This window comes from Globicephala melas, chromosome 3 (genome assembly GCF_963455315.2).
Source record: "Globicephala melas chromosome 3, mGloMel1.2, whole genome shotgun sequence".
NCBI classification, from domain to species: Eukaryota; Metazoa; Chordata; class Mammalia; order Artiodactyla; family Delphinidae; genus Globicephala; species Globicephala melas.
Window position 1 is genome coordinate 166,812,629 of NC_083316.1, and position 23,241 is coordinate 166,835,869.

Sequence of the window (23,241 nt, forward strand, 5' to 3'; positions counted from 1 at the left end):
GCTCCCTAGTGCCTTATGGACTGTTTTTGTATCTTAACTCTTACCACACCCCAGGGTGCACACATGTAGACGGAGCCATGCCGCATGTCAGCGTAGGGCCTGTGGACGCAGGCTGAGCTGCAGAGGTCCAGGACATGCCGTTCTCTGAGCAGTGTTTCCTCTCTGTTTCCCAGTTAATAAATGAGAACGCTGAAGTAGTGGACATGGAGAACGCCGGACACCCCAGTTCAGAAGCGCCAGCCGCCACCAACTACTTCCTTCAGTACATCAGCTCCAGGTCTGCGCCTCGGGCCCGTGGTCACCCGTGGTACCTGCCTCAGGGCCCAGAGAAGCCTGGACCCTCCTGCACCAGGAGCCAGCCCAGTCCTTCCTCGGGAGGGCAAGGGCACGTGCAGCCAGAATCCCAGTCACCGTGCAGCCCCTCCCTCTTTTCCGCTCTGGACACAGATGTGGAGGGGCTGGGATGGTGGGCTTCAGCAGACATCTAAGGCAGGACCCCAGTCCCGTGGGCTTGTTCAGCCCAGCCCCGGGAGTGACCTCTGTCACCCGGGCCTCGTGCCCAGAACAGAACCCGGTGGGCCAGTGACAGCTCGGCTGTCTCCTGTCACCAGGTGCTCCCTGCCCTGGATCTGGGCTCGCCGTTGGCGCTACTGGTGGTGGCACTTGCCAACAGCCTGGCTGCCGGGGTGTTTGAGAAGGAAGGCTCGTCCCTGCCTGGGAGATGGGCCAGGAGAGCAGGCGCCGTGCGGGCTCCCACCTCGGAGAGGCCCGATGGGAACAGTGACCTCGCTGCTTGGCTGCCTGGCCCCCGGTTAGCAGAGTGCATCAGATATTTTAAGACGCATTTTTTGCACCTGAGTGTTTCCCAAATTGGGAGGCACGTGCAGCCTGTGATGTCTTAAAACGGATGAAGTGTGACCGCCAGGGCAGCTGCCGTTTGCTGAGCGCTCCCCAAAGGTCATCCCGTGTCACCTGCCGGCCACCCCACAGGAGGCATCACCTCCTTGGTGCAGGCCTGGGGAGGGACCCAGAGAGCTGCAGTGCCTCCCGGGGGCAGCCCACTGGCAAGAGACAGCCGGGTTTGTCTGCTGGGAGTGGACGGAACGCCCCTGCGCTCAGCCTCTGTGTGGTGCTGCCCACCTCCTGGGGGTTGGGGAAGACGGGCATCTGGTGTGTCACACGGCGCCCGTGTGCAGTTGGTGCCAGGCGGTGCGAGCCAAGGGTCTGTGTTTGCCGCCTGGAGAGGGCTGGCATGGAGGCCTGCGGGTACCTGTCCCTGGCACACCAGCCCAGCCCGAGGCGGAGCGGGGCCTCGACCGTGCGACCGTGTGTGTGTGCCGCGCATGTGGGCGTGCACACCGCCTGGCCCTGTGCCACCCTGCGCTCACAGCGTGTCTCCTCTTCAGTTTAGAGAGCTCAGCCAACAGTGCCGACGCTGCCAGCAGCAAATTCATATTTGGCCAGAACATGAGTGAGCGCGTGTTGGTGAGTGACCCCCGTGGGGACTGTCCTGCCCAGGGCCTGGAAGGCTCTCGGAGCCTCCCGCAGGTCACCGGGACACGTCGGGTGTGGCTGCTGCCTTGAGTCCTGTGAAATTAGAATGTTTTCTTTTCCAAGTAAGAGAAAGAAGACCCAGCTCAGACTCAGCTTAAACGGGGGGCGGCGCTGGTGGCCTAGGGAGGCTCTGTAGGAGCCAGTGTCGCGCATCCTGTCCTTCCTCGTCCTGAGAGGGGCTTCCCTTGAGTCACGGGCCGCGCTTCCTCCCAGCTAAGGGCAGGTGCGGTGACAGCCGTCAGGCCAGACTCCTTAGCCATGTGGGCCGGGACCACCCTGTGCCACCTCTGAAGCCAAGGGAGGGCAGCCCCATCGCCACCGTGAGGCTGCAGCACAGAGTGGGGGGCGAGGGGGCAACCCTGCAGGGTCTCCAGTGTCCCCTGCACTCCTGACACACCACGGCTGAGGCACGTGGCTGACCGCGGGCCACATCCTGGTCCCAGAGAGCCCAGCCAGCCCGGGATGGGCTTCTAGGGTCGTTACCCGCTTCCTTCTCTTTCTTCCTTTTCTTTCCCAATCATTACACACAGCCCCGCTGTGTCCACTGTGAGGGCAGCTCAGGCGCTGTTTGGGGCCCACCTGATTCCTGCCGTCTTGGTCTCAGTGTTTGTTTCACTAAGGAGCCGCCTGCTTCTTTTCTTGAGCGTCAGTACTGTCCTTTTTCGATTACGATGAAGTAGGCAAAGAACTCTTTCACGGGCCAGGGGGACCAGGTGGCCCAAGGTCGGCTGGTGGCACACACCTCCAGGTGACGCCACAGAGGCTCCAGAGGCGGCTCGCGTGCGCGTCCGGGCGGGCCTGTGAGGACTGAGGACCGCCTGTCTCTGATGCTGCTCAGCAGGCGCTGAGTGCGCATGGGCTGGGGCTGGGCGGGTCCCCAGAGTGCGGGAGGGAGGCCAGCGTCGGCAGAGGGGGTCCTCTGCTGGGCGGGGGGCGCCAGGAGCTGCCTCCCGGCAGAGGGGTTCCCTGTCCTGCAGCGGTCGGCCCCCGGGACCACCCCCCACGCCCCCTCCTCCTGTGCGCCTTCGTTCCCCGCAGAGCCCGCCCAAGTTAAACGAGGTCAGCCCGGATGCCAACAGAGAAAACACAGTGGCCGAGTCCGGGTCCGAGTCCTCGTCCCAGGAGGCCACCCCCGAGAAAGGTAGGCCTCGGTCCTGCCCTCTCCCGGGGGCGTCCGGGAGGCAGGGAGGGGCGGGGACGCTGTGAACCACCCTCGGGCACAGCCCACAGCCGTGCGTGCTGGCTGTCCAGTGAGCAGGAGGGGGGGCGAGGCCCGGGGCCCTGCCTGGTGACCAGGATGGGGTTGAGGTGGTTGTCGCCCTCCTCCTCGCCCTGAGGCGGCAGACGCTCCTCAGCGCCCTTGGAGGTCTCTCGCTGTCTGCCCTCCTCGCCTGCGTGGGAGAGTGGGAGGCCGCAGCTGCACTGGCCGCTCCCGGTGGCCGCCCAGCAGACTCCGAGGCAGAGTTACGTGGTGCGTTGCCAGGGTCCGCTGTGGGCCCAAGGCGCTGGCCCCCTTGAGGCCAGAGCCACCCTTTGGGTGTCCTGTGAGGTACACCCTCCCCCTGACCAAATCAATAGTCAATGTCGTTTAGCTAATAACATTGCAGAGTCGCTGGCCGAGTCGGCGGCCGCCTACACCAAGGCGACAGCGCGGAAGTGCTTGCTGGAAAAGGTGGAGGTGATCACCGGGGAGGAGGCCGAAAGCAACGTGCTGCAGGTGAGGCGCGCCCGGCCTCTGGGACCCGTCGGTGCGGCTAGCGGACTTCTTGTACTGCTCTGTTTTAGAGCAAAACGGTCTGTTCTGAGACAGTCTCGATAATTCAGGGAACTACAAAGACGTGTAACAAACACCTCTTGCCACCCAGAGTCAACAGCTGTGATTATTTTGTCCCGGTGGTGCTGTGTTCTTTTCTTAGACCAGACTTCATGGCACCCGTGCCCCGTCCCATCTCCCTCCCCTCCTGGGGCAGCACGTCCAGTGTGGTGGGGCTCCATCTGCCCTTCGTCCTTTCACACATACCTGCGTGTGTGTCTATAAACCACGTATATGTGGCTTTGGGGAGTTTTTAACGTGGGGTTTTTAGTGGTACTTTTTTCCGCCACTCACAGTTTTTCTTATCTATCTATCTTGAGAGATACTGACTTAAAAGATCTGCAAACTTTTTCTGTAAAGGGCCACGTGTGGTCTCTCTTGCATTTTTTTTTGTATAACAACTTTATTGAGGTACAGTGCACATACTATGAAATTCACCCTTTTAAAGCGTACAGTTCAGTGGTTTTTACTGTATTCACTAATTTAGAACATTTTTGCCCCCCCAAAAAGAAGCCTTGTGCCCATGAGCAGTCACTGCCCATCCCCCTTCCTGCAGCCCCAGGCAACCCCACTTTCGTTTCCGTGGATTTGCCTGTTGTGGACATTTCACGTGAATGGGATCGTACAACATGTGGCCTTTTGTGTCCACATTTTCGAGGTTCATCCCTGGTGGACCGTGTGTTGGCGCTTCACTCCTCTTCAAGGCTGAATAACAGTCCACTGTATTGGTAGCCCACATTTGTTTATCCAGTCACTTGCTGGTGGGCGCTTGGTTTGTTTCCACTTCTGAGGTATTAAGAATGATGCTCTGTGAACATTCACGTAATAGTTTCTATGTGAACACGTGCTTCACTTCTCGTGGGTAGATACCTAGGAGTGGAATTTCTGGGCCATATGATAACTCCACGTTTAATGTGTTGGAGAACAGTTTTCCACTGTGGCTGCCCCATTTTCCATCCCCATTAGCAAGGTATGAGGGTTCTGATTTCTCCACATCCTCCAATACCTGTTGTCATCTGTCTTTTTGGTTATTACCATCCTAGTGGGTGTGAAGTGGTATCTCATTGTGGTTTTGATGTGCATTTCCTTAATGATTATTTTTTTTTAATACTCCTCTAAAGATGTAAAGTCCATTCTAGTTCGAGGGCAGGACAGAAAAGTGGCCAAGGGCCAGACGTGTCCCCCAGACCATAGTTCGTTGACCCTGCTGGTTCATCGCGGGTTCCCTGCAGGCTCCCGGGGTCTGTCTGCCGGCCAGGGTCCCTGCTCACCCAGAGGGCCACCTTGTGTTCCAGATCCAGTGTAAGCTGTTTGTCTTTGACAAGACCTCGCAGTCGTGGGTGGAGAGAGGCCGGGGGCTGCTCAGACTCAACGACATGGCATCGACTGACGATGGGACGTTGCAGTCCCGACTAGGTGAGCTTCGGCCAGGTTTCTGTGGAGGAGCCAGGGGCGCGGCGGGGCGGGGCTCCCTGTCTGCACCCACAGCCGGCCCTCAGCCTGCGGGACCCGGCCTGGCCCAGAGGCTCCAGCCGCCAGCCCTTCTGTGATGTTCCTCTTCCTGATCGTGAAAGTGGATGAAAGGATTTAGCCATTTTCAAACGTATTTTCTTATAAAGTGTCAGTTGTTTCGTGGTGAGTAAACAAAGAAATCAAACATCAACGAAAATCTTTTTACAAAAAGAGGGAGATCTCTGTCTGCCAAGACTGTCTTGGAGGTCCATTCCTGTTCTGTGGATCTTTGTTAAGGAAGTGGGGTGACTTTGTCTCTTGCTCTTTTCACTTGCCGTTTTGTGGGCGTGTTCCTGTGTTGTTAAATTTTCCCTAAAATATGACTGTTTTTGAAAAGCTTCTGTATGAATTAACATTCCATCGGCCGTGAGTGTATTCAGCCATTTCCCTGCTGACGGACATGTAGGTTGTTTCTAATTGTTTTTGACTTGTAAGTAATGCTACTGGGGCCATCTACACGTGAATCTTATTCCCGGAAGTACGCTTGTTACAGAACGGATGTGTGTGCGGGCATGTTTGTATATATGTGAAACGTGTGTGTTCATTTTTTTGTTTGTTTTGTTTTGTTGTTTTAATCCTCCCCAGTTAAAACTGCCCTGCGGCCTTTACAGAAACGTCCATTCCTGGCCCAGGCGTAGCTCATGCTGCGTCTTTTCGGCACTGTTTTTATGCACTTGGGCTTCTGTTCAGGCACTGTTCTTTTTCATTTTCCCTAATGGAAACGTGCAAGTGTATCTGGACAGAGAGGGCGCAGGATTTTGAGCCCCCGCGGCTCGTGGCTCTGCCCCTGGGTCATCAGCCTGTGACCAGCCTCGTTGTAATTGCACTGCCCCCTCCCTTGTTGAGATCCTTCCCGGCCATCGTCTCCTTTCACCCCACGCAGCCTTTGATCCTTGGCATTGACCTTCCTTCCCTCCAAGTCCACCTCGGGGGGTAGGTTGGGCTGTGAGGCCGGGCCCAGAGGGCTGGAGGGGGTGAGGGTCACCCAGATTGGGGTGACCGCTTGTAATCTGCTCCGGGTTTTCCAGTGGGGAGGGCCCGGCTGGCAGGAAGGCCAGGGCTCACCTGTGTCCATGGGGTTGGGGCTCGGGCAGGGTGGGTAGGCTCGGACAAATTGAGCAGGACAGCATTGGCCTTGGGCCCGCTGTGGGTGGAACTCGTGGTCTCACACACATTTCCAGAGAGGAGAGGCCTGTCCCCTGTTCTTCTCCACTGTGTGCTGCCCTCAGTCTACCTTTGTCTCCCTCCTGATGGAGGCTCTGAGCAGCGGTCAGCCCTGACGCTTCCTCTAAGCAGTTAGCTCCTTTTCATGGGGCAGGAGCTGCGCCTTGGCCTGTGGGTGGCGAGAGTCAGGGGGCGTAGACTTCGTGTGGCGTGTCCCCAGTGTGCAGACCCACCTCCGCCTCCTGCTGCCTCCTGACCAGCCCCTTCCCCAGGGGAGCCGCCGTCCTGGCACCAGCTCCACCCACTGGATGTGCCGCCAGGGGTGGGGGGTTGCCAGGGCTGCCGCTCAGCAGACAGGAGGCTTTCGTGGACCTTGGGGGGATTGTGGGATTTCACCCTGGGGGTGTTGGCTTTCCTGCAGATTGTGTCTGTTCTCGTAGCGGCTTCGTCGAGGGGTGGGGGGCAGAGCTGATGGCCTCGTTGGTTGCAGTGATGCGGACCCAGGGCAGCCTGCGGCTGATCCTCAACACCAAGCTGTGGGCCCAGATGCAGATGGACAAGGCCAGTGAGAAGAGCATCCGCATCACAGCCATGGACACGGAGGACCAGGGCGTGAAGGTCTTCCTGATCTCGGTGAGCAGCCCCAGGGACGGGCTGGGCTGCCCCCGGCCTCTCGGGGAACAAAGCTGTCCAAACAGCCCCCGGACGAGGGCAGGGCAGCCCCATGCCTAGCACTCAGAGCCCTGCACTGAGGGCCTGGCCGGGGAGAGTAGGAGGCCTCCAGGGTCGGGATGGCTCACCGAAGGCTGGCCCGGCCCAGGCTCTGTGGACCCCTCGGGAGGACAGGCCCTGGACCTGGGGGAGCTTCGGTCTGCTGTCCCCGGGTTTGTCGAGGAGAGAGGTCAGGCTCCTCCCCAGTCCAGCCCGGGAGCTGGGACATCCCATTATGGCAGGGGCTGTGGCCACGTCACCTGAGGAGGGGTCTCCCCGTGAGGCCTTGTAACCTGGCCCTCCCCTCTGCCTCCACCAGGCCAGCTCCAAGGACACGGGCCAGCTGTATGCGGCCCTGCACCACCGCATCCTGGCCCTGCGCAGCCACGTGGAGCAGGAGCAGGAGGCCAGGACGCCGGCCCCCGAGCCTGGGGCGGCCCCGTCCAACGAGGACGACAGCGACGACGACGACGTCCTGGCCCCGTCGGGGGCCACCGGAGGCGGTGAGCCAGGGGTCCCGGGGCTGACCCAAGGGGTGGGGCTGTGTCCAGGGCAGACACCTGACGGCCAGGCCACCGCTCCCCACAGGCGCTGGCGACGAAGGGGACGGGCAGACGGCCGGGAGCACATAGCGCCGGGAGCCGGCTGCCCACGAGCCTGCTGCTTTGTCCGTCTGTCTGCCCGCCCGCCCGCCCCTCCCTCCGGCAGCGTCGAGGCGCGGGGCTCGGGAACCACACTCCCCGCTGGGTGGCCACAGTCTGGATCCGCACGTCCCGTTCAGAAGCAGACTCGGGAACTGCCTGAATGTGGTTTGGGACACGAACCTCATCATATTGATGAGCAAAACGAAAAAGAACATTTCTTCCCTCCCCACCTTGAATTGAAATGGCACATTAAGACTTGTCACGGCTTCTCACTGGGACTGGGACCCCTCGTTTCTTCACCCCACCCTCGTCGTGTCGCCGGCTCTCCCCGCCTCCACCTGCCCGGGCACCGGGTCTGTCCACACAGTGTCACGCTGGGCCTGCTGGATCTTCTGTTACTACTGTCTTTACCTCCCAGCTCCCACGTTCTGATTTGGGGGGTTTATTTTTAGACCTTTTCTTTCCCCCCCAAGGCTTTGTATTTGGTTTCCTAGATCAAGGCGCTTCTCTTCTGTGTGTTGAGCAGGCACGGCTCCGTCGTGGGCTGCGTCCTCGTTCCCCCTGTGGCCCCGGCCCCCATGCTGGGGGTGCTCCCCACCTGGGGTTCCTCCAGGCCAAGTCGTGGGGTGCGAAGGGGTTGGGCCCTGGGCCTGGAGAGCCTATCTAGAAAAGGGTCACTGGGCATGGGAGGGCGTGGGAGGGCGTGGGAGGGCTCCCCCCCATCCTCCTGTCTGTCCCCATAACATGGGTCACCCGTCATCAGGCACCCAGGTGCAAAACCTGCTTCCTGCTGTTGGCCGTTCCTTCCTTGCCCAGCCCTGGACATCTCTGCCCCCAAGACCGTCGAGGGCTGGGGGCCTCTGTGAGAGGCAGAGGGGGACCCTGGCAGGGCCTTCAAGGAGGGGGCAGCGAGCGGACCGGTTCCAGACAACGGGCAGAACCCATGCTCGCAGCACACACAGGAGCGGCGCCCTCTGCCCGCCCCACCCCATAGCGTGGCCAAGAGCCAGCTGGGTGCCGCCCGCCTGGCGGGGCCCGCAGAGGAGGCCTCTGTGCACAGGGCCCTCACAGGGTGAGGGGGAGGCCCGTCTGAGCTGTGCCGCCCACACCTCAGGGTGGCCTGTGCAGCCCGCATCCGCGTCCGCGCCTGAGCCACGGGACGACACCAAAGGCCCTCCCAGCAGATCCGGTCACACTTCTCTGCTTTAAGCCTTAGCCAACTAGTGACAAGTAAAACCAGATAACGCCCATGTGTTTTGGAACATTTATGTAAGATTGTCATATGAAATGTATTTGGGAACTACATTAAAACTTTTAACTAAAACTCTGGCCTCCCGCATGCCCCAGGGGCCTCAGGAAGCCAGGCAACCTGGCCAGGAACGGTTCCTCAGCAGCCTGGCTTGCCCCGCACTCCACACCTGGGCAGGTGACCAAGCTTGGCTGCCTTCCAAGACCGGCCGCTCCGTGCAGAGCCTTGCGTCACAGAAGAGCAGTTTGCTTCCCCACCCGGGCGCTGCCTGGCTTCCTGGGGGAGTCACGAGGGAGGGGTGAGGGTGCTGACAGGGTTCACTTGAGCAGACCCAGGAGGAGACCTGGGGTCGGCATGGCGTGGGCATGGAGGGTCTCACTCCCTGGGCTCCTGAACCAGTGACCCATCGTTGGAACCTTTGTCCCACTGACACCTGGTGGCCAAGCCGTGTCCCTGGAGACCTGGTCCAGCCGGTTCTGCGGCCTCAATCTTCCCACAATCCCCTCCATCCCCCACCCCGGGGCTGCTCAGCTCAAAGCCCAGGTGAGAGGGGCCCTGACCCAGGGGTGCCGGGTGGGGCCCTACGCTGCATGGTGCCAGCCGAGTGGGTGTGCACCGCTCACAGCTGCCAGGCGCTGGTCATCATGGCCACAAACTCCTCATCCGTGTCCACAGAGGCGCTCACGCCACTGTAGTAGTCCTGGAACTCGGCCAGCGTGACCTGGGGGCAGATGGGCTGTCAGGGGGGACCGCAGGCGTGGGCAGAGGGGGTGGTACCCGCGCACCCACCTGCCCGTCCTTCTCGGAGGAGTCAAAGTTGTCCAGGAAGCGGCGGAGCACCTCCTCCTCCGTCCACTCCCCGCTCCGCACCCTGGGGTGGGCGCGGCCGGTGTACACCCCCCGGAGGTCATCCACAGTCACCACGCCGTCCCCGCTGCGGTCCAGCTTGGCGAACGCGGCTGTGATGACTGCCTCCCGGACCTGGGACATGGGGGGCTGGGGGGAGGTGGTGACTGGGGGGGTGGAGCTCGGGAGGTCCCCCGATGTGGATAAGCCCACAAGGACTTGGCACCCCCGGACGACAGGGTGGAGGGACTCACGCGCGGTCGAGCGCCCGGCCTCACCCGCAGTGCCCGCAGGAACTCCTCCAGGTCCAGCGTCCCACTGCCGTCACGGTCCCAGCGCCTGCACACGCCCTGCGCCTCGGCTGTGTCCAGCACCAGCCCCAGCTCGGCCAGGCCCCGCTGGAGCTCCCCTGCGTCCAGGGACCGGCTCCTGTCCCGGTCCATGCGGCGGAAAAACCTGGGGGCAGGGGGCGTGGGCAGGGAGCGTGGTTGGAAAGTGATCCGGGGGGTTGGGGAGGTGTGAGGGGACAGCTCACCTGGCCAGACCCTGGATGCCCGAGGCCCCTCGGGACAGGCACTGGGCCCGGAGCTTCTCCATGGTGGCGTCCACAGCATCCATGATGGGTCAGGGCTCCCTGGGCTGCTGGATGGGAGAGAGATCTGGAGGGGCTCCCGCTCGGCAACCAGGCTGCAGGCCGGGTGCCCCCGCTCACTCACCTGGCCTTCGTCTGTCCTGGAGTCCGGGTAGCTGCTCCGCCTGCCTTCTGCCTTCTGCCTGCTCTGCCCAGCGTTGGCAGTGTGTCCTGCTGGGCCGGGCTGTTGCTAAGGGACGGTACCCTGGAGACTGGGAGGGGCCCCAGCTGTAACTCTCTAGGCACCAGAGCCTCATGGCCCTCAGCATGGCCCTGTGGGGGCATATGGCGGGCCGAGAGGCACAGGGCGGTGCTGTTGCTGCCGCCGCTGTCCACCTGCTGTCCTGCTCGCTTACTCCCTGCAGTGCCCAGGTCCTGGGATAAAGCCAGGCCCAGGTGGTGGTGGGGGGGAGGGGGTCACTTCCTAACCACAAGGAGGAAGGGTGGGCCACAGCCCTGTGGGGACCAGTGTCCTGGATGGAGGGAGGCAAGGCCCAATTCCTGTGTGAGCTGGAGCAGGTCCCCTCCCTTCTCTGGGCTTCACCAGCCACCAGCCCCTTTTCACACGGCCGCAGCCAAAGCTGCTGAGGGATCCAATATTAAAGGACTCGAGGTGACCCAGGCCCCTGTCCAGCAGGTGGTGCTCACAGCTGGGTCCTACAGACATCAACGTTGACTTGAACAAAGCAATTCCTGGTAGTTACTTAGGGCCAGTCAATATGGGTCACCTGGTGGTTGGTTTCCAGGTCTCAAACATCACTTGGTGGGCTGGCTCATTCATGACAAGCCGCTGAGCCAGGGGCTCCAGTACCGGCCGGAGAGGCGACCCTGACCCCTGACATCCGTAATCCAAGAGGAACCAAGGCTGCCATCACTGAATGCCTTCTGTCGAGACTTTGGACATCTTGCCAACCGAGAGCGTTACACCAACAGTCAGGATTGAAAATGATAATGGATTTCCCAGGACTAAAAACGTGGGCCCCCGTTTGGGGACGCCACCACCCGCAGAGACCCAGAGATCATCAGAAGCTTTTCAAAGCTTGCAGTTGCACACAGCACAGTGGTATTGTCGAAAGTTGCTGCCACAGTCAGAAGCCAAGCCGTGGATCACAAGCCACCCGGCGCTGCGATTCAAGCTACAGCTGATTGCAACACCATCAGTTTTATGAGAAACGGCAGTGGCACTCTGCTGCAGAAATTCTTGTGGCTTGCTGCAGTCCAAAATTCTTTACGTAGGCAAAGAAATACTCCATTGTGTATTTTTATGAGGGTTACAAATGTTGGATTTTTTTATATATATATAGAAAAATGTAGAATGTAACCACAACTATTGTAGCTCTGTTTGGGCATCTCCACATTTTTAAGAGAATCAGAATTTCAACAATAAAAAATTGGAAGTGGCCAGGGCCCTTCCGACCCAGAGGCCCTTTTCACTTTACCTCTCTTGAGCCTTGCTTTGCACAGCTGTAGAATGGGGTGATGCCTGTGTGCATAGTTGTCTGAGGAGATGAGACACAACCGTGTGTGTGGAGTGCCTGGCACAAGCTCCCGGGGCTGTAACTTGTGTCTCCGCACCCAGCGGGGCCCCACCCTGGACCAGGAGCAGCACAGCAGCCCCCCTCCAGCTCCCCCACCAGGAAGAAAGGAGGAAGGACCAATGCCATGAAATCATTTGGTTTATTCTTGAGCTCCGACAGGCGCCAGCCTGCCTTCGCCTCGTACAAACAGCACCCTCCAACCCCTGTTCGTCCAAAGGAGAAAACCGGGCCATTGTTGCCACACTGAGGGGTCACTGTGAGACGCCAGGCGGCCCCATCCTGAGGGCTGAGGGTGGACGCTGAGCCTTCCGGGCTGAAAGGGGCTGTGCCCCGCCATGGTTCCTGGTATGACCATTCCCTGAGTCAGGAGGCGGTAAAAAGCTACCATGGTACCAGGCCAGGCACTTGGGCTGGGCAGAGAAGGGCACAGGGTTCCCTGTTTTGATTTTAAAAAAAAAGCACCCCGAATATCTTGGGCCAAGAAGGGCAGCATAGAAATGAGGAGTGAAAAAATAGATTCTCTAAGGAATATAAAAAGGAGCCAGCTGCTGCTACAAAAGCTACACTGGCCGGGGCGCCTCATGGGATGTGCTGGGGTCCCTGGCTCTCTTCAGGGCCCATAGACCCATCCTGTTCCTACCGGGGTCCCAGAGTGTGCCTGCCACTGGTGACAGAGAACAAAAACCCTGCCCCCATGGAGCTTCCACTCTGATGGTAAGAAGTTACATAAAGAAAATCAAATGAGGCAGTGGGGGTGGAGTGGAGAAGAATGACTTCCAATAAGGTGGTCAGGGAAGGCCTCTGGGAGGAGGTGACGTTTGAGCAAAGACCTGAGTGACAAGGAGCTAGTCATGTGACAGCTGAGGGAAGTGCATTCTAGGCGGAGGGAACAGCCAGTGTCAAGACCCTGAGGCAGGACGCTATCAAGAAAAGCTTATGGGGTGCCCGAGTTTGCCTGGGCAGCAAAGCCTGGCTGCAGACATCTCAGCACATCACACACGCACACACTCTTCCCTGCGTTGAGGGAAGGATAGGGTTTGGGGGGAAAAAATCTAGGATTAAAACTTTGTCTTCATATAACCAATGCAAAATGGCCTGAGGGTTGAGGCTCACAATTCTGGACTGAGATGAGAATAAGAAAAAGCTTTAGGATGGGGAATGCTTCGGGACGAACAAAAATCAGGGCAAGGGGAAAAGGGAGAGAAACTCAAATCATCCGCCTCCACCGGAAAAAGAGAGGTCTCAAACTCAGATGCTTCAGGGGCCAGACATCTGGCCCTAAGAGACATGTGGGGCCTGAAACTCACACTCACTGAAGAGGGTGCCCTGGACTCAGATCCAGGCAGGCACGGCCCAGTCCGAAGCTAGAAATCCAGATTTTTGTGTCAGCACTGCCAGTTCTCCAACAAGGGTGATTGATTGATTCAAAGTTTTGTTTTTAAAAAAACAAACACTTCTCTCCGGGTTCAACATCTGCATTTGTTCCTGTAGGCCGCCCATTTGAAACCTATGACTCTTTAGCAGGTTCTGACGTTTGGACAGGATTATGGCTCTGCCACGGGGTCCTCTCTGGGGTACTGGTGACCCCCAAGCACACCCACAGCAGTGGAAAAAGTCCCCGTAGGGGTCCTCTTTCTCCATTCTGGAATCTACTCTGGCACTCACACAGTGGTCCCCAACACAGCAGGCTGGAGATGGTCCCTGTCCTCTTCCTCCCCAGTACTGTTGGCAAGGTGTGAACTGGGCCCACCAGGGAGTGGGTGACTGGGGACACTGGCCGGCAAGGGCCCCAGGCGCTCAGCCTCAGCCAGGGTGGCCATCAGCCCAGCCAGGGGTGGCCGGCGGCGGCAGATGTCCTGCAGCAGTTCAGCCCGGGGCTGCAGCTGCCTGATGAGCTTGTCCCTCCGGCACACGGCAGCCTGCAGACTCTGGACAGTAGCCTCGGAGGTCAACAGCTGCTCCTGGAGAGCGGCAATCTCACTGGCAGGAAGGCAACACGGGGCAGTTATGGCACGGGGGAGCCAGAGGTTCTCTTCCCCTGCTCCCGACCTCCATCCCTGTCAGGATAAAGTCCCCCTATTATGGACTGAATGTCTGTGTCCCTCCCCCGAATTCATATATTGAATCCCTATGCCACAATGTGATAGTACTTGGAGATGGGGCCTTGAGAGATAAGTTTAGATGAGGTCATGAGGGTTTCCTTGTAAGAGACACACCAGAGAGCTTGCTCTCTCTCTGTGCCACGTGAGGACACAGTGAGAAGATGACCATCTGCAAGCCAGGAAGAGGACCCTCACAAGGAACTGAATCTGTCAGTACCTTGATCTTGGATTTCCCAGCCTGCAGAACTGTGAGAAATGATTTGCTGTTGTTTAAGCCACCCAGTCTGTGGTATTCTTTAACGGCAACCTCAGCAGACTAACACACTCTCTCATCCATCCCTGTAGCTCTTCCTGCAGTTCCCTTGTCCCCTACCTCTTTTCCTATTTGTTGTTCAGCTTAGATGGCTCCCCCTCCAGGAAGCCTTCCCTCTGGGCCCCCTCAGAGCCGTGTGGCCCTCCATCACACACACCCAATCACCCCATATTGGAACTGCCTAACAATGTGTCTGCTTGAGGGCAGGGCTGCATAGGTCTTACTGATGTGCCCTAATACCCAGCACAGTGCCTGGCCCATAGTAGATGCTCAGTAAAGATGAAGTAATGCATCCAACCAGCTCTGAATTTTTTCCCACCCGGTCCTCAGCACCACCTTCCTCCCTGGGCACTTGTCTCATCCCTTTCAACCCTCAGCTAGAGGGACTCTTCAAAACTGCTGATATCATCCCATCCTCCCCTCCTCAAGAACCTGCCATGGCTCCAGTACCTACATCAGGCGGCTGGTGGTCCCTGCACCACTCAGGACCAGCCGATTTTGCCTAGTGGTAAAATGGACCCTGTTTAAGTTAGATACCCACACTTGTATGACACCTCTCAACTTTACATAGTGAAAACTAAGTCAAGTATTTTGGTGTTTGTTTTTCCAATCCCACCAGTAGTCCGGCTCCACGTGAATGCACACGATTTCCCCTGCCGGTCCTCCTTTCCAGTCTCGGCTCTGCCTCCGCCCACCTCCTCCGAGAAGTCCATGTGGCCGGCCCCGAGCCTCACCGGTCCTTAGCGCGGCCCAGCTCGTCTAGGGCGGCGCGCAGCTGCTGGTCGTGGCGGGCCAGGCGCTCGGCCTGGGTGCGCACCGTGCGCTCGGCCGCGTCCAGCCGCGCCTCCAGCTCCGCCGCGCGCCGGTGTACCGCAGCCAGGTGTGCGTTCGCCTCGCGGATCTGCAAGGGCGGCGGCGCTGACATGGCCCCGCCGCGGTCCAGGCCCGGCCACGCCCACGGGCGGCCCGGAACCGGTCCTGGCCGCGCCCACGGGGCCACGCCCCCAGCGGTCCGTTCAGGGCTTCGGCGTGATTGGCCGCGATCACTGCTAGGCTCCGCCTCCAGGGCTGGGTCTCGCCCTCCTCAAACTCGAACACCCTCGCTGGTTCCGGCAACTCGAAACTCCACCCCTGAGCCGGGCCTAACTCCAAGATTGGCCAAGGTCTTAACAAACCACGCCCCCAGGTTGGCCTTGTCCTCTGGTGGCGCCCCAGTTCGGGCTCTGGCAGCAGGATTGGTCATTCCCTCGAGACAGGACCAACCCCCCCCCCCCCCCCCACTTAGAAGCTAACGCCGGGTTGGTCAGGCCCACAAGCCTTCAGGTTATGTTTGGGCTCTGGCCACGCCCCAAGCCTAGAGCATTCTTCATCCCGCCCAGGGGTTGGACTAGCCACAAACTAGGCACAGACCACATCGTGCTAAGAATCCGAGCACTGGGATTGGACACTTTCTCGTTAAGCCCCTGAGCCTGACCACGCCCCCAAATAGTCGCACGCTGTTCAGACTCTGGGTTAAGACTGGCCACTGGGCGTAACCAAGCCTCCCCACAGATTCGGGCGCTGGGAGTGGCCACATCCCGCCACGTCCCGCCCCATAATGACGTCTCTCTCCTATCAAGTGGAGTACGGCCCCGCGGTCTCGTCTGTGCCTGTGGATAGGCCTAGTACCTTTGATAGTCCCGCCCCTAGTTAGGCCCCACCTCCGGGAGTCAAACCACTCCTGACCCACGACCTTCTGAGCTGAACTAGCGACATCTGCCTTCACTGATCCTCGTCGGCCTCAGTTTCCCCCTCCAGAAGTCGGCCAGGGCTGCACGCGCTCTTCCTCTACGCCAGTCCCGATTCCAAGCGCTTGAGCGCGACCCGTGTCCACCTCCGCGGCGCTCAATAAAGTTGCTCGCTTGTTGCCGTCTCGCCCGCAAGAGAGGCTGAGCGCGCCGCCCAGCAAGTCTCGCGAGAGTCAGCGGCGTCCGCCCTTGGGCGCTGGGAGCCGTGGGGTCTTGCGGTGCGGGGCCCGGGGTGTTCCGTCATGGCTAAGACGCTTCTTCACCAGTACTGGGACATCCCCGAAGGTACCGAGTGCCACCACAAGGCCTACGCCACCACCAGTATCGGTGGTGCCACTGGTGAGCGCTGGTCGGGTCCCCAGGGCGGAGGGCGCAGGGAGGCCGTGGGGTCACTGGGGGCTGTCCGAGGGCGTCCTGGAGGGGCAGCGGATCTCGCGGGGTGGCAGTGGTCATCGTCGGGGTGTCTGGGGCGGCCTTGGGACGCTCGGGGGCTCTCGTACAAGGTAGACTTTGTGGGGGTGTCGGACTAACTCACAGGGCGCAGAGAGGTCATAGGGTCACTGGGAGCAGTCCGAGGGGGTCCCATGGGGACTGGGAATCTCGCGGAGTGGTACGTGACCATCGTCGGGGTGTCTGAGCCGGCCATGGGGACCGCTGGTGTGAGATAGACGTTGTGGGGGGATGGGTGTGGCAGGGTTGGAGGGCCCTGGAAGGTCGTGGTACATGTGACAAGCTGGTCACTGGGGTCGTCAAAATCCCTGGGTGCTGGCATTTTGAGGTTATTATTGAAACGCTCACCAGGCTCTGGGAAAGTGATGGAGTGGGAAGTGGTGGAGTGGGACGGGGCCATTATCGGTGTCAGAGAAGCTGGAGGGTTCTGAGACTTTCCAACTGGTGTCTTTGAGATAGTTTGGGAGGATCGTGGGTTATTATTGAGGTGTCTGAAGGCAGAAGTTTGAGAAGGTTCTGGAGTGGGATGAGGTCTTTGTAGGATCCAGGAGAACTGGGTGGTCAGAGACATCTGAAACTTTTATTGGGGGCCATAAGAGGGGTCTTAGGGGCGCTGCGGAGATGATAAATGAAGTGAGTCAGCAGCTACCATAAGGGTAGCCTTGGGGGAATCTGAGGGGATGCACAGCCCTGGCAATCCTCTGCAGGGGAGACCCTGGAGTCTAGCCTCTTCTAGTCTCCTTCCCAATCTCAGTCTGAGACATAGGTATGATGGGTTTGGGGGCCACCTCTGTATCTCCAGCTCCTGCAACAGGGCCTGGCAGAATTTGAGTCTGCACTGGGAGGCTTTGCATTAGGACCTAGTCAACGCTACCATTTTCTGCATATTTAATAAGAAGCACCGTTATCATTTTCATTTCTCAGAGGCGGAAACTGAAGGTTAGAGAGGTGGATGAACTGCCCCGGTGTCTTTGGGAGCCGGGCTGCAAATCCCGGTCTGCTCCTGGGGGTGACTGGGGCAAGGAATGCGGCTCCAGGGTCCTCCTGAAGGGTCTTCAGGAAGGCTGAAGGGGGAGCCCCAGGGGATGGGTTTTGTGGCATCTGCTTGAACAGAGCCTGGAGGGGGCTTGTTGGAGGGTGTTTGAGGGGGTGCGGGTGGAAACCTTTGACAGAGGCGCTATGTCGGGTGGTCGTGGAGAGACTCAGTTTTGGGGGTGGTCACTGGCTTCCAGGAGCCCTACAGGGGACCCGGGGGTCTTCGAGGGCGTTGCTGTGTGCGTGTGTCACTCACTTTGCCCGCCCGCATTTTCTCACTGACCAACTCCACTCAACACTCAGGACCTGATTAAACGTGCTCCTGGATCCTCCCTCACCTCCCCGCTCCTTCCATCCCTGCCGCCCCTCAGCCCTCCACCCAGGGAACTCGTTTCACACTTGGCTTCCCTGGGATGGTGAGCCCCTGTAGGGCAGGGAGCCGGGCTCTAGCCCAGCCCAGCACCCCGTGGGAACGCAATAACTGGAGGAACAAATGAGTGAGGGAAGGAAGGAAGGAAGACAGGGCAGTAACTAGGAGTGAACGAATGAGTGACTTCGTGAGTGAATGAATGACTGTGAATGAATGAGAGAAGGAAGGCCCACAGTAACTAGGATGAATGAATGAGTGACTTGTGAATGAATTAATGAGTGAGGGAAGGTACACAATAAACGAGTGAATGAATGTATGTGGGCCCACAGTTACAGATTGTGAATGAATGAATGTGCACCGTGTCAAGACGGTCACTTCAGGAGGCTAGGAGCAGGCGGAGGGCCTGGGGAGGGGCCTTTTGAGGGGGTGACGGGAGCCTGTGGAAGGGCCGAGTCAGTAGAGACTCTCGAGTGCTGGGGAGGGTGGCTGCAGCGTCTGAGGAGTTAGGTGGGCTCCCAGGGACGCGGGCTGGCACATCACCTACTGAAGGATTGCTGGGGGGAGGGGGCCAGTCCTTGACCCTGGGATAGTCTGGCACCTTCCAGGTCATCCGCTCCCAGGTAAAGGACTTCTGAGGGGTCTTGGGATTGTGGGGCACTCTGTGTCCCACGTGGCCTGTGAACTGGGCGTCCCTCAGGCAGGACCGCAGGCAAATGGGGGTGGGGTCAATCAGGTTCCCCCGCCAGGACTCACTGCCTGACTGGGTTTGGGGACCGTCACTGAATCTTGTCAGTGGTTCTTCGGCAGAGGGTCATAACTCCTGCTTCCTGGCCCAGCTCTGGAGATCGTGCCTCCCCAGGTCCCAGGCAGGATGGGGAGCCCCCTCTGATTCAGCCTCTTTACAAGGTGGGGTTTGGGGGTGGGGACGTGTGAGAGAATGACTGAAGAAGGGGGTTTGTTGGGCCAGGGCGGGCCGTGCAGGCTTGGGGGAACCCCAGACTCTGGTGCCCTCCCCCCTTCCCAGCCTTCAGCCGCTCTGAGGGGAGCAGGGACCCTAGGGTTCATCATGAGATTAGGAGGGATTTGATCTGGGGAGTCCTCAGGTGGGCGCCTTGCGTGAGGGAGCCTTCTGTGTGTGTGCTCTTTTCCTGTCGTCCCTGGGGCTCAGTTTCCCTGTCTGGGAAGTGGGGTGGCCCTCTTGGCCTCGGGGTTGCTCTCAAGGTTACCCCCGCTGTGCAGTGTGAAAAGTTCCCCACAGCTCTTGTGAGCTGAACCCCAGCCAGGGCTGGGGGGGAACACTGCTCAGCCAGGAAGGTCACGTGAGGGCTGCACGCAAGCTGTGAGGTCTCCAGAAGCTGCAGGCTTGGGGACCTGGCGGGGCCCACATCCCTGGGGCATCGGTGAAGGTGGCGCTTGGCCTTTGGCTTAGACCCTTCTGGCTTCCAGGCAGCTCTGCTGGGTGGCATCAGGCAAGTCGCTCTGCCTGTCTGAGGACACCCCCCGCCCTGCCCACGAAGCGACGGATCAGAGGGGACTGAGCCCATTGGGCCCCGAGGAGGGTGAATGGGTGGTGGGTGCCCTTGCCGCCTGGCAGGTGGCAGTTGTGTTTTGTCTGGGGTGGGCTGGCCCCAGGAGTTCTGTGCTGGCAGCCTGCTCACCCTGGTGGTCTGTCGGGAGAGGAGGGGTGCATTGTCTGCCCCGAGCAGGGTCAGCTGGAGGGTGGGGAGCCCCGTGTTGGAGCCAGCCAGCTTGCCTTTGGTCTAATGTCCACTGAAGAGGGTCTGGCTGGGGAGGCTGCCCGAGGCTGCCCCAGTCTTACCCCAGACCCACACACGGCCCAGGTCAGCGTTCCCTCAGGATGCCCCAGGCTAGGACCTCAGGCCTGGCCGCCCACCTGGCACTTGGCTCCAGGCCTGGCCCCCACCAGGGCCCCTCACACGTAAAAGCCAACGTCAGGGGCAGGGCAGCCGGGGCGGCGGCAGAGATGTAAGAGCTGATGAGAGTGGCGAGGCTGAGCCAGCCAGGGCCGAGGGACGGGCCGGCGGTGGCGAGGAAGAGGCCTTGGTGGCCCCGGAGCGAGCCTCCGAGCCTCTGCTAAGGAACCCTGGGCCCTGCGGGTGGATGCAGCCTGTCGTGGGAGTGGGGAGCGGGGCCAGAGTGCCAGCGCAGCTGCCAAGGCCCAAGCCCATCCTTGCGGAGGCCGTGTGCTGGGCTGGTGCCCTGCGGGGGGCCAGCACGGGCAGGGGGACGCAGGTGGCACTCTGTAGGCCTTGGTAGGGGGAGGCCTGGGGGCTGGAGGGGGCGGGTGAGAGCCCAGGCCTTGGAGCCGGGTTTGGGCCCCAGCTCATCGACTGTGGGACTGAAACAGCCCCTCCTGGGCCAAGCAGTGGCGCCAGGAGCCACCTTGGTGGCTGCTGTGAGGATGAAGGGAGCGGTCACTGTGGGATGGGGAGGGACCAGCCCCCAGCCAGGGCCCGGGTCTGACTCACCTCCCCGCCCTTTCTTCCCACAGGCCTCATCGCCTCCGCCTACAGCGTGGCGCTCCAGACCCCGGCCTCCTTCCTGGAGGGAGTGGCGAGGACAGGACGGTACACGTTTACCGCAGGTGAGCGAGCGAGACCGCCCGGCGCGTGGGCTTCTCCTTCGCGGGCCCTCCCGGCGCTGGTCTGGGCCCCTGACTCAGACTCAGGGCCCGTCCCTCCCCTCCGCTCCTACAGCTGCCATCGGTGCCATATTCGGCCTCACCTCCTGCATCAGCGCCCAGGTCCGCGAGAAGCCTGACGACCCTCTCAACTACTTCCTCGGAGGCTGCGCCGGAGGCTTGGCCCTGGGAGCACGCAGTGAGTGAGCCCGCGCCCCTGACCTCTGCCACCCCTCCTCCCTCTCTTGTCTCCTGGGCCTGGGCCTGGTGGGGGCGGCGGGCAGGAAGAACGCGCGTCCACCTGCAGAGCCGGCCGTTGCCCTGAGAGCTCCCAGCACCTTTGAACCTTGGCCACCAGCTAGCGTAGCAGTGGTTTCAGCTGTTGCTGCTCAGGCAGCTACCCGCGCCCACCTCGCCACACCCTCTCGCCCTCCTGTGGCTGCCTGTGACACTTGGCATGGCCCCCCGAGGCCCCGCGCGTGGACTGTTCCCGTCCCCTCCCTGCCCTCGCCGCCTCGCTCGCTCTGCTCCAGCCCCGTGGCCTCCTTGCTGTGCCCCCTGCACACCAGGCACGGTCCTGCCCAGGGCCTCGGCATGGACTGTGCCCTCTGCCTGAACACTCTTCCCCCAGATGTCAGCACAGCGGTCCCTCTCGCTGTTCCAGCCCCCCACATACGATCCAGGGTGTGTGATCCTGGCCCCCGCCCGCCCTCGCTTCGTATCTCTCTCCTGTCTGCCGCGTCTCTCTCCTCTGTCTGCTGCGTCTTGTCAGAGAACACGAGGTCGCCGCCTGTCTCCCCCGCCGGCCCCTGAGCACGCACGGACCATGTGGGGCTGGCCTTGGAGCTGCAGCCCCTCTCCCAGCACCCAGGGCCCTGCAGGGGAGCCGCTCTCACCATCCCCACTTTACAGATGCAGGAACTGAGTCTCCGAGGGGGGATGAGGTGGCCCGAGGGCACCCGGGAAGCAGGAGCGGATGCCTCCCTAGTGGGAGGCAGGCCGGGCCCCAGGCCAGGCTTGCACAGTGGAGCCGCCTGGACTAGGAAGCAGACGGCTCTTCTCGCCTGGGCGGGGCAGGGGTGCGCGGCGGGCAGAGCCACACTCAGATAAACCGCTGGGCCTAGGGCCCAGCAGGCCGGGAGTGCTCCGTGGACGGTTCCAGCAGGGCAGAGAGGGAGGATGCTGAGGAAGAAGGCCCGCGCCCTCCTGGCCTTCGCTTCGAGACCTTGGCTGGGGTCTGGGTTTGACCAGCGCCCCTGAGCCTGCGATGGGGGTGTGAGCCCCGCACCCAGCAGGCAGACCCCCTTCCTGCGGCCGTTCTCAGGCCACAGGCGTCTTGTGTTCTCCACTTCCCGGACCGCAGGGCAGGCTCAGCCAGGACACTAGCTGAGACCGACCAACACGCCATCCGTCCCCTCCCGCCCCCGGACCCAGCAGCCTGGACTGCTGCCTCCCTCCTCCCTCCTCCCTGCCTCAGTTTCCACGCCACGTGTCTTCAAAGGCACGGGGCCTGGGGGCTCATCCCGGCCACCCGAGCTTGGAGTGGGGGCTGTCCTCTCGCGGTCACTGCCGGCGCCCCGGGTGGGCATGAGTGAGCTGCCCGTGTGCGTGCCTGACGCCAGCCTCCCCGCTCTCACAGCCCACAGCTACGGGATTGGAGCTGCCGCCTGTGCGTACATGGGCATGACGGCCGCCCTGGTCAAGATGGGCCAGCTGGAGGGCTGGAAGGTGTTTGCAGAGCCCAAGGTGTGAGCCCTGCCGCCTCCTGGAACTTCAGGCAGGTTGAAATTCGTCTAAAAATAATAAATTCTGTGTATGTCTGTGTGAGTTTCCCCTGCTCCGTTGTTCTCTGGGGTGCAGCCCTGTCCGAGGAGTGCTGGGTGACAGGCCAGCGCTGGTGAGGGCCTCAGGGCGGATGCTGGAGGAGTGAGGAAGCGGCAGGAGATAAGGCATCTGGGTCTGTGCCTGACGGCCCGACGGCGCCAGCTGGGCCCCGGAGGAGGGAGCAGGCGTCGGGCAGGGGTCTGCGGGCCTCGGCCTGTTCTCTTGGCGGGCTGGAGCCCATGGGGGGCGGGACTGGGCCCTGCTGCCCACAGCCCTTCCTGCGGCCCCCCCTGCAGGCCCCTCTCTGGGCCTCCCCCCAAAGCCAACAGCATGTGGAAAACACGCCCAGGCCCCATGCACGGCCCGTTTCCAAATTCCTGGGTGTTGGAGCGGAGAGCCCTGGACAGCCTGGCCCCGGAGCCTCGTCCCCGTCCGACAGGTGGGTGACAGGCCACTGGGAGCCCTCAGGGCAGGTACCCACGGCAACGAGAAGAGGGACCCGAGGTCCTCGGCCGCTGCTGCCTGTCGGGCCTGGCGATTTAGGCGGCTCCAGATGCTGGCACGGCCTGGCCCTGGGCTCTCTGCACAGCTGGCTCAGTCCTTCCTGGAAGCCAGAAAGGAAGGCCCGGCATGTTCCAGCATACCTCGACGGGCCATAAATTAGGGCTCTCGGGGCCCCACCCTAGGGAGCAGGGTCGGATGAGGGTGGGATCAGGTCCTGGCAGGGGTCTGGGTGCTGCAGGTGGCCCGGGGGCGGCAGGAGCGGGCCAGGCTGGTTGCAGCCCTCACGCACCCCCTCCCTGGTGTGTGGCCCGTCCCTCCTTCCCCTTCCTCCTCTCTTGGGGGCCTGGACATGGTTGAAAGCCAAGCTTGGAGCCTTGCTTTCCTCCTCTGTCCACCCCAGCTAATAACTCATCCGGGTGTTAAGCAGAGCACAGGGCCCCAGCCCCACGGCCATTGGCTGGGCTGGCCTCACCACCATTTCCTTATGCCCCCAGCCGCCGAACAGCCATGCAGGTCCCTCCCAGCCCAGGCCCCTCAGCCTCCCCACCTGCCA

The 23,241-nt window shown here is 61.0% G+C and overlaps 4 protein-coding genes across 18 annotated transcripts in view; 2 read left to right on the forward strand and 2 right to left on the reverse strand.

The window, feature by feature from the left end:
* The window catches only part of RANBP3 (RAN binding protein 3), a 57,010-nt gene extending 45,470 nt beyond the window's left edge, over window positions 1–11,540 (forward strand). For 3 of the 11 annotated variants that reach the window (XM_060297284.2, XM_070045338.1, XM_060297289.2), the window contains 8 exons: window positions 174–277; window positions 1,407–1,485; window positions 2,593–2,695; window positions 3,147–3,271; window positions 4,663–4,783; window positions 6,534–6,676; window positions 7,074–7,257; window positions 7,343–11,538. In XM_060297284.2, the coding sequence (XP_060153267.1) occupies window positions 174–277; window positions 1,407–1,485; window positions 2,593–2,695; window positions 3,147–3,271; window positions 4,663–4,783; window positions 6,534–6,676; window positions 7,074–7,257; window positions 7,343–7,386 (903 nt within the window). In that variant the 3' untranslated portion in view covers window positions 7,387–11,538. Of the gene's footprint in view, window positions 1–173; window positions 278–1,406; window positions 1,486–2,592; window positions 2,696–3,146; window positions 3,272–4,662; window positions 4,784–6,533; window positions 6,677–7,073; window positions 7,258–7,342 lie in introns of all 11 variants that reach the window. The other 8 variants (XM_060297280.2, XM_060297285.2, XM_060297281.2 and 5 more) reach the window with 6 other exon arrangements.
* On the reverse strand, window positions 8,656–10,332 carry CAPS (calcyphosine). Of its 5 annotated transcripts, none has more exons than XM_070045340.1 (6): window positions 10,210–10,283; window positions 10,029–10,135; window positions 9,772–9,949; window positions 9,437–9,643; window positions 9,233–9,368; window positions 8,656–8,923 (listed from the first exon to the last, which is right to left on the reverse strand). In XM_070045340.1, the coding sequence occupies exons 2-5, from the start codon at window positions 10,109–10,111 to the stop codon at window positions 9,267–9,269; spliced, it is 570 nt and encodes a 189-aa protein (XP_069901441.1). In that variant the 5' UTR covers window positions 10,112–10,135; window positions 10,210–10,283; the 3' UTR covers window positions 8,656–8,923; window positions 9,233–9,266. The 5 variants fall into 5 exon arrangements, with proteins under 5 accessions (XP_069901441.1, XP_069901440.1, XP_069901442.1 ...); XM_070045339.1 differs by having other exon boundaries at window positions 10,029–10,152; window positions 10,210–10,281; XM_070045341.1 differs by having other exon boundaries at window positions 10,029–10,132; window positions 10,210–10,271.
* A 265-nt stretch (window positions 11,541–11,805) lies between the features above and the next one.
* Window positions 11,806–15,002, reverse strand: VMAC (vimentin type intermediate filament associated coiled-coil protein). The gene is made up of 2 exons (XM_030879422.3): window positions 14,812–15,002; window positions 11,806–13,642 (listed from the first exon to the last, which is right to left on the reverse strand). The coding sequence occupies exons 1-2, from the start codon at window positions 15,000–15,002 to the stop codon at window positions 13,324–13,326; spliced, it is 510 nt and encodes a 169-aa protein (XP_030735282.1). The 3' UTR covers window positions 11,806–13,323.
* A 783-nt stretch (window positions 15,003–15,785) lies between these two features.
* NDUFA11 (NADH:ubiquinone oxidoreductase subunit A11) lies at window positions 15,786–22,182 on the forward strand. Its single transcript, XM_030879424.3, has 4 exons — window positions 15,786–16,203; window positions 20,232–20,324; window positions 20,437–20,559; window positions 22,000–22,182. The coding sequence occupies exons 1-4, from the start codon at window positions 16,107–16,109 to the stop codon at window positions 22,110–22,112; spliced, it is 426 nt and encodes a 141-aa protein (XP_030735284.1). The 5' UTR covers window positions 15,786–16,106; the 3' UTR covers window positions 22,113–22,182.
* Window positions 22,183–23,241: the final 1,059 nt, after the last annotated feature.

Coding starts and splice junctions, on each gene's coding strand:
- NDUFA11 (XM_030879424.3), top strand. CDS start 16,107: ATGGCTAAGACGCTTCTTCACCAGTACTGGGACATCCCCGAAGGTACC. Junction 16,204..20,231: donor CAGTATCGGTGGTGCCACTG/GTGAGCGCTGGT, acceptor TTCTTCCCACAG/GCCTCATCGCCTCCGCCTAC. Junction 20,560..21,999: donor CTTGGCCCTGGGAGCACGCA/GTGAGTGAGCCC, acceptor CCGCTCTCACAG/CCCACAGCTACGGGATTGGA.
- CAPS (XM_060297292.2), bottom strand. CDS start 10,107: ATGCTGTGGACGCCACCATGGAGAAGCTCCGGGCCCAGTGCCTGTCCC. Junction 9,644..9,771: donor AGTTCCTGCGGGCACTGCGG/GTGAGGCCGGGC, acceptor ACCTCCCCCCAG/CCCCCCATGTCCCAGGTCCG. Junction 9,369..9,436: donor CCTCCGAGAAGGACGGGCAG/GTGGGTGCGCGG, acceptor ATCTGCCCCCAG/GTCACGCTGGCCGAGTTCCA.
- VMAC (XM_030879422.3), bottom strand. CDS start 15,002: ATGTCAGCGCCGCCGCCCTTGCAGATCCGCGAGGCGAACGCACACCTG. Junction 13,643..14,811: donor CTGGGCCGCGCTAAGGACCG/GTGAGGCTCGGG, acceptor CCTTCCTGCCAG/TGAGATTGCCGCTCTCCAGG.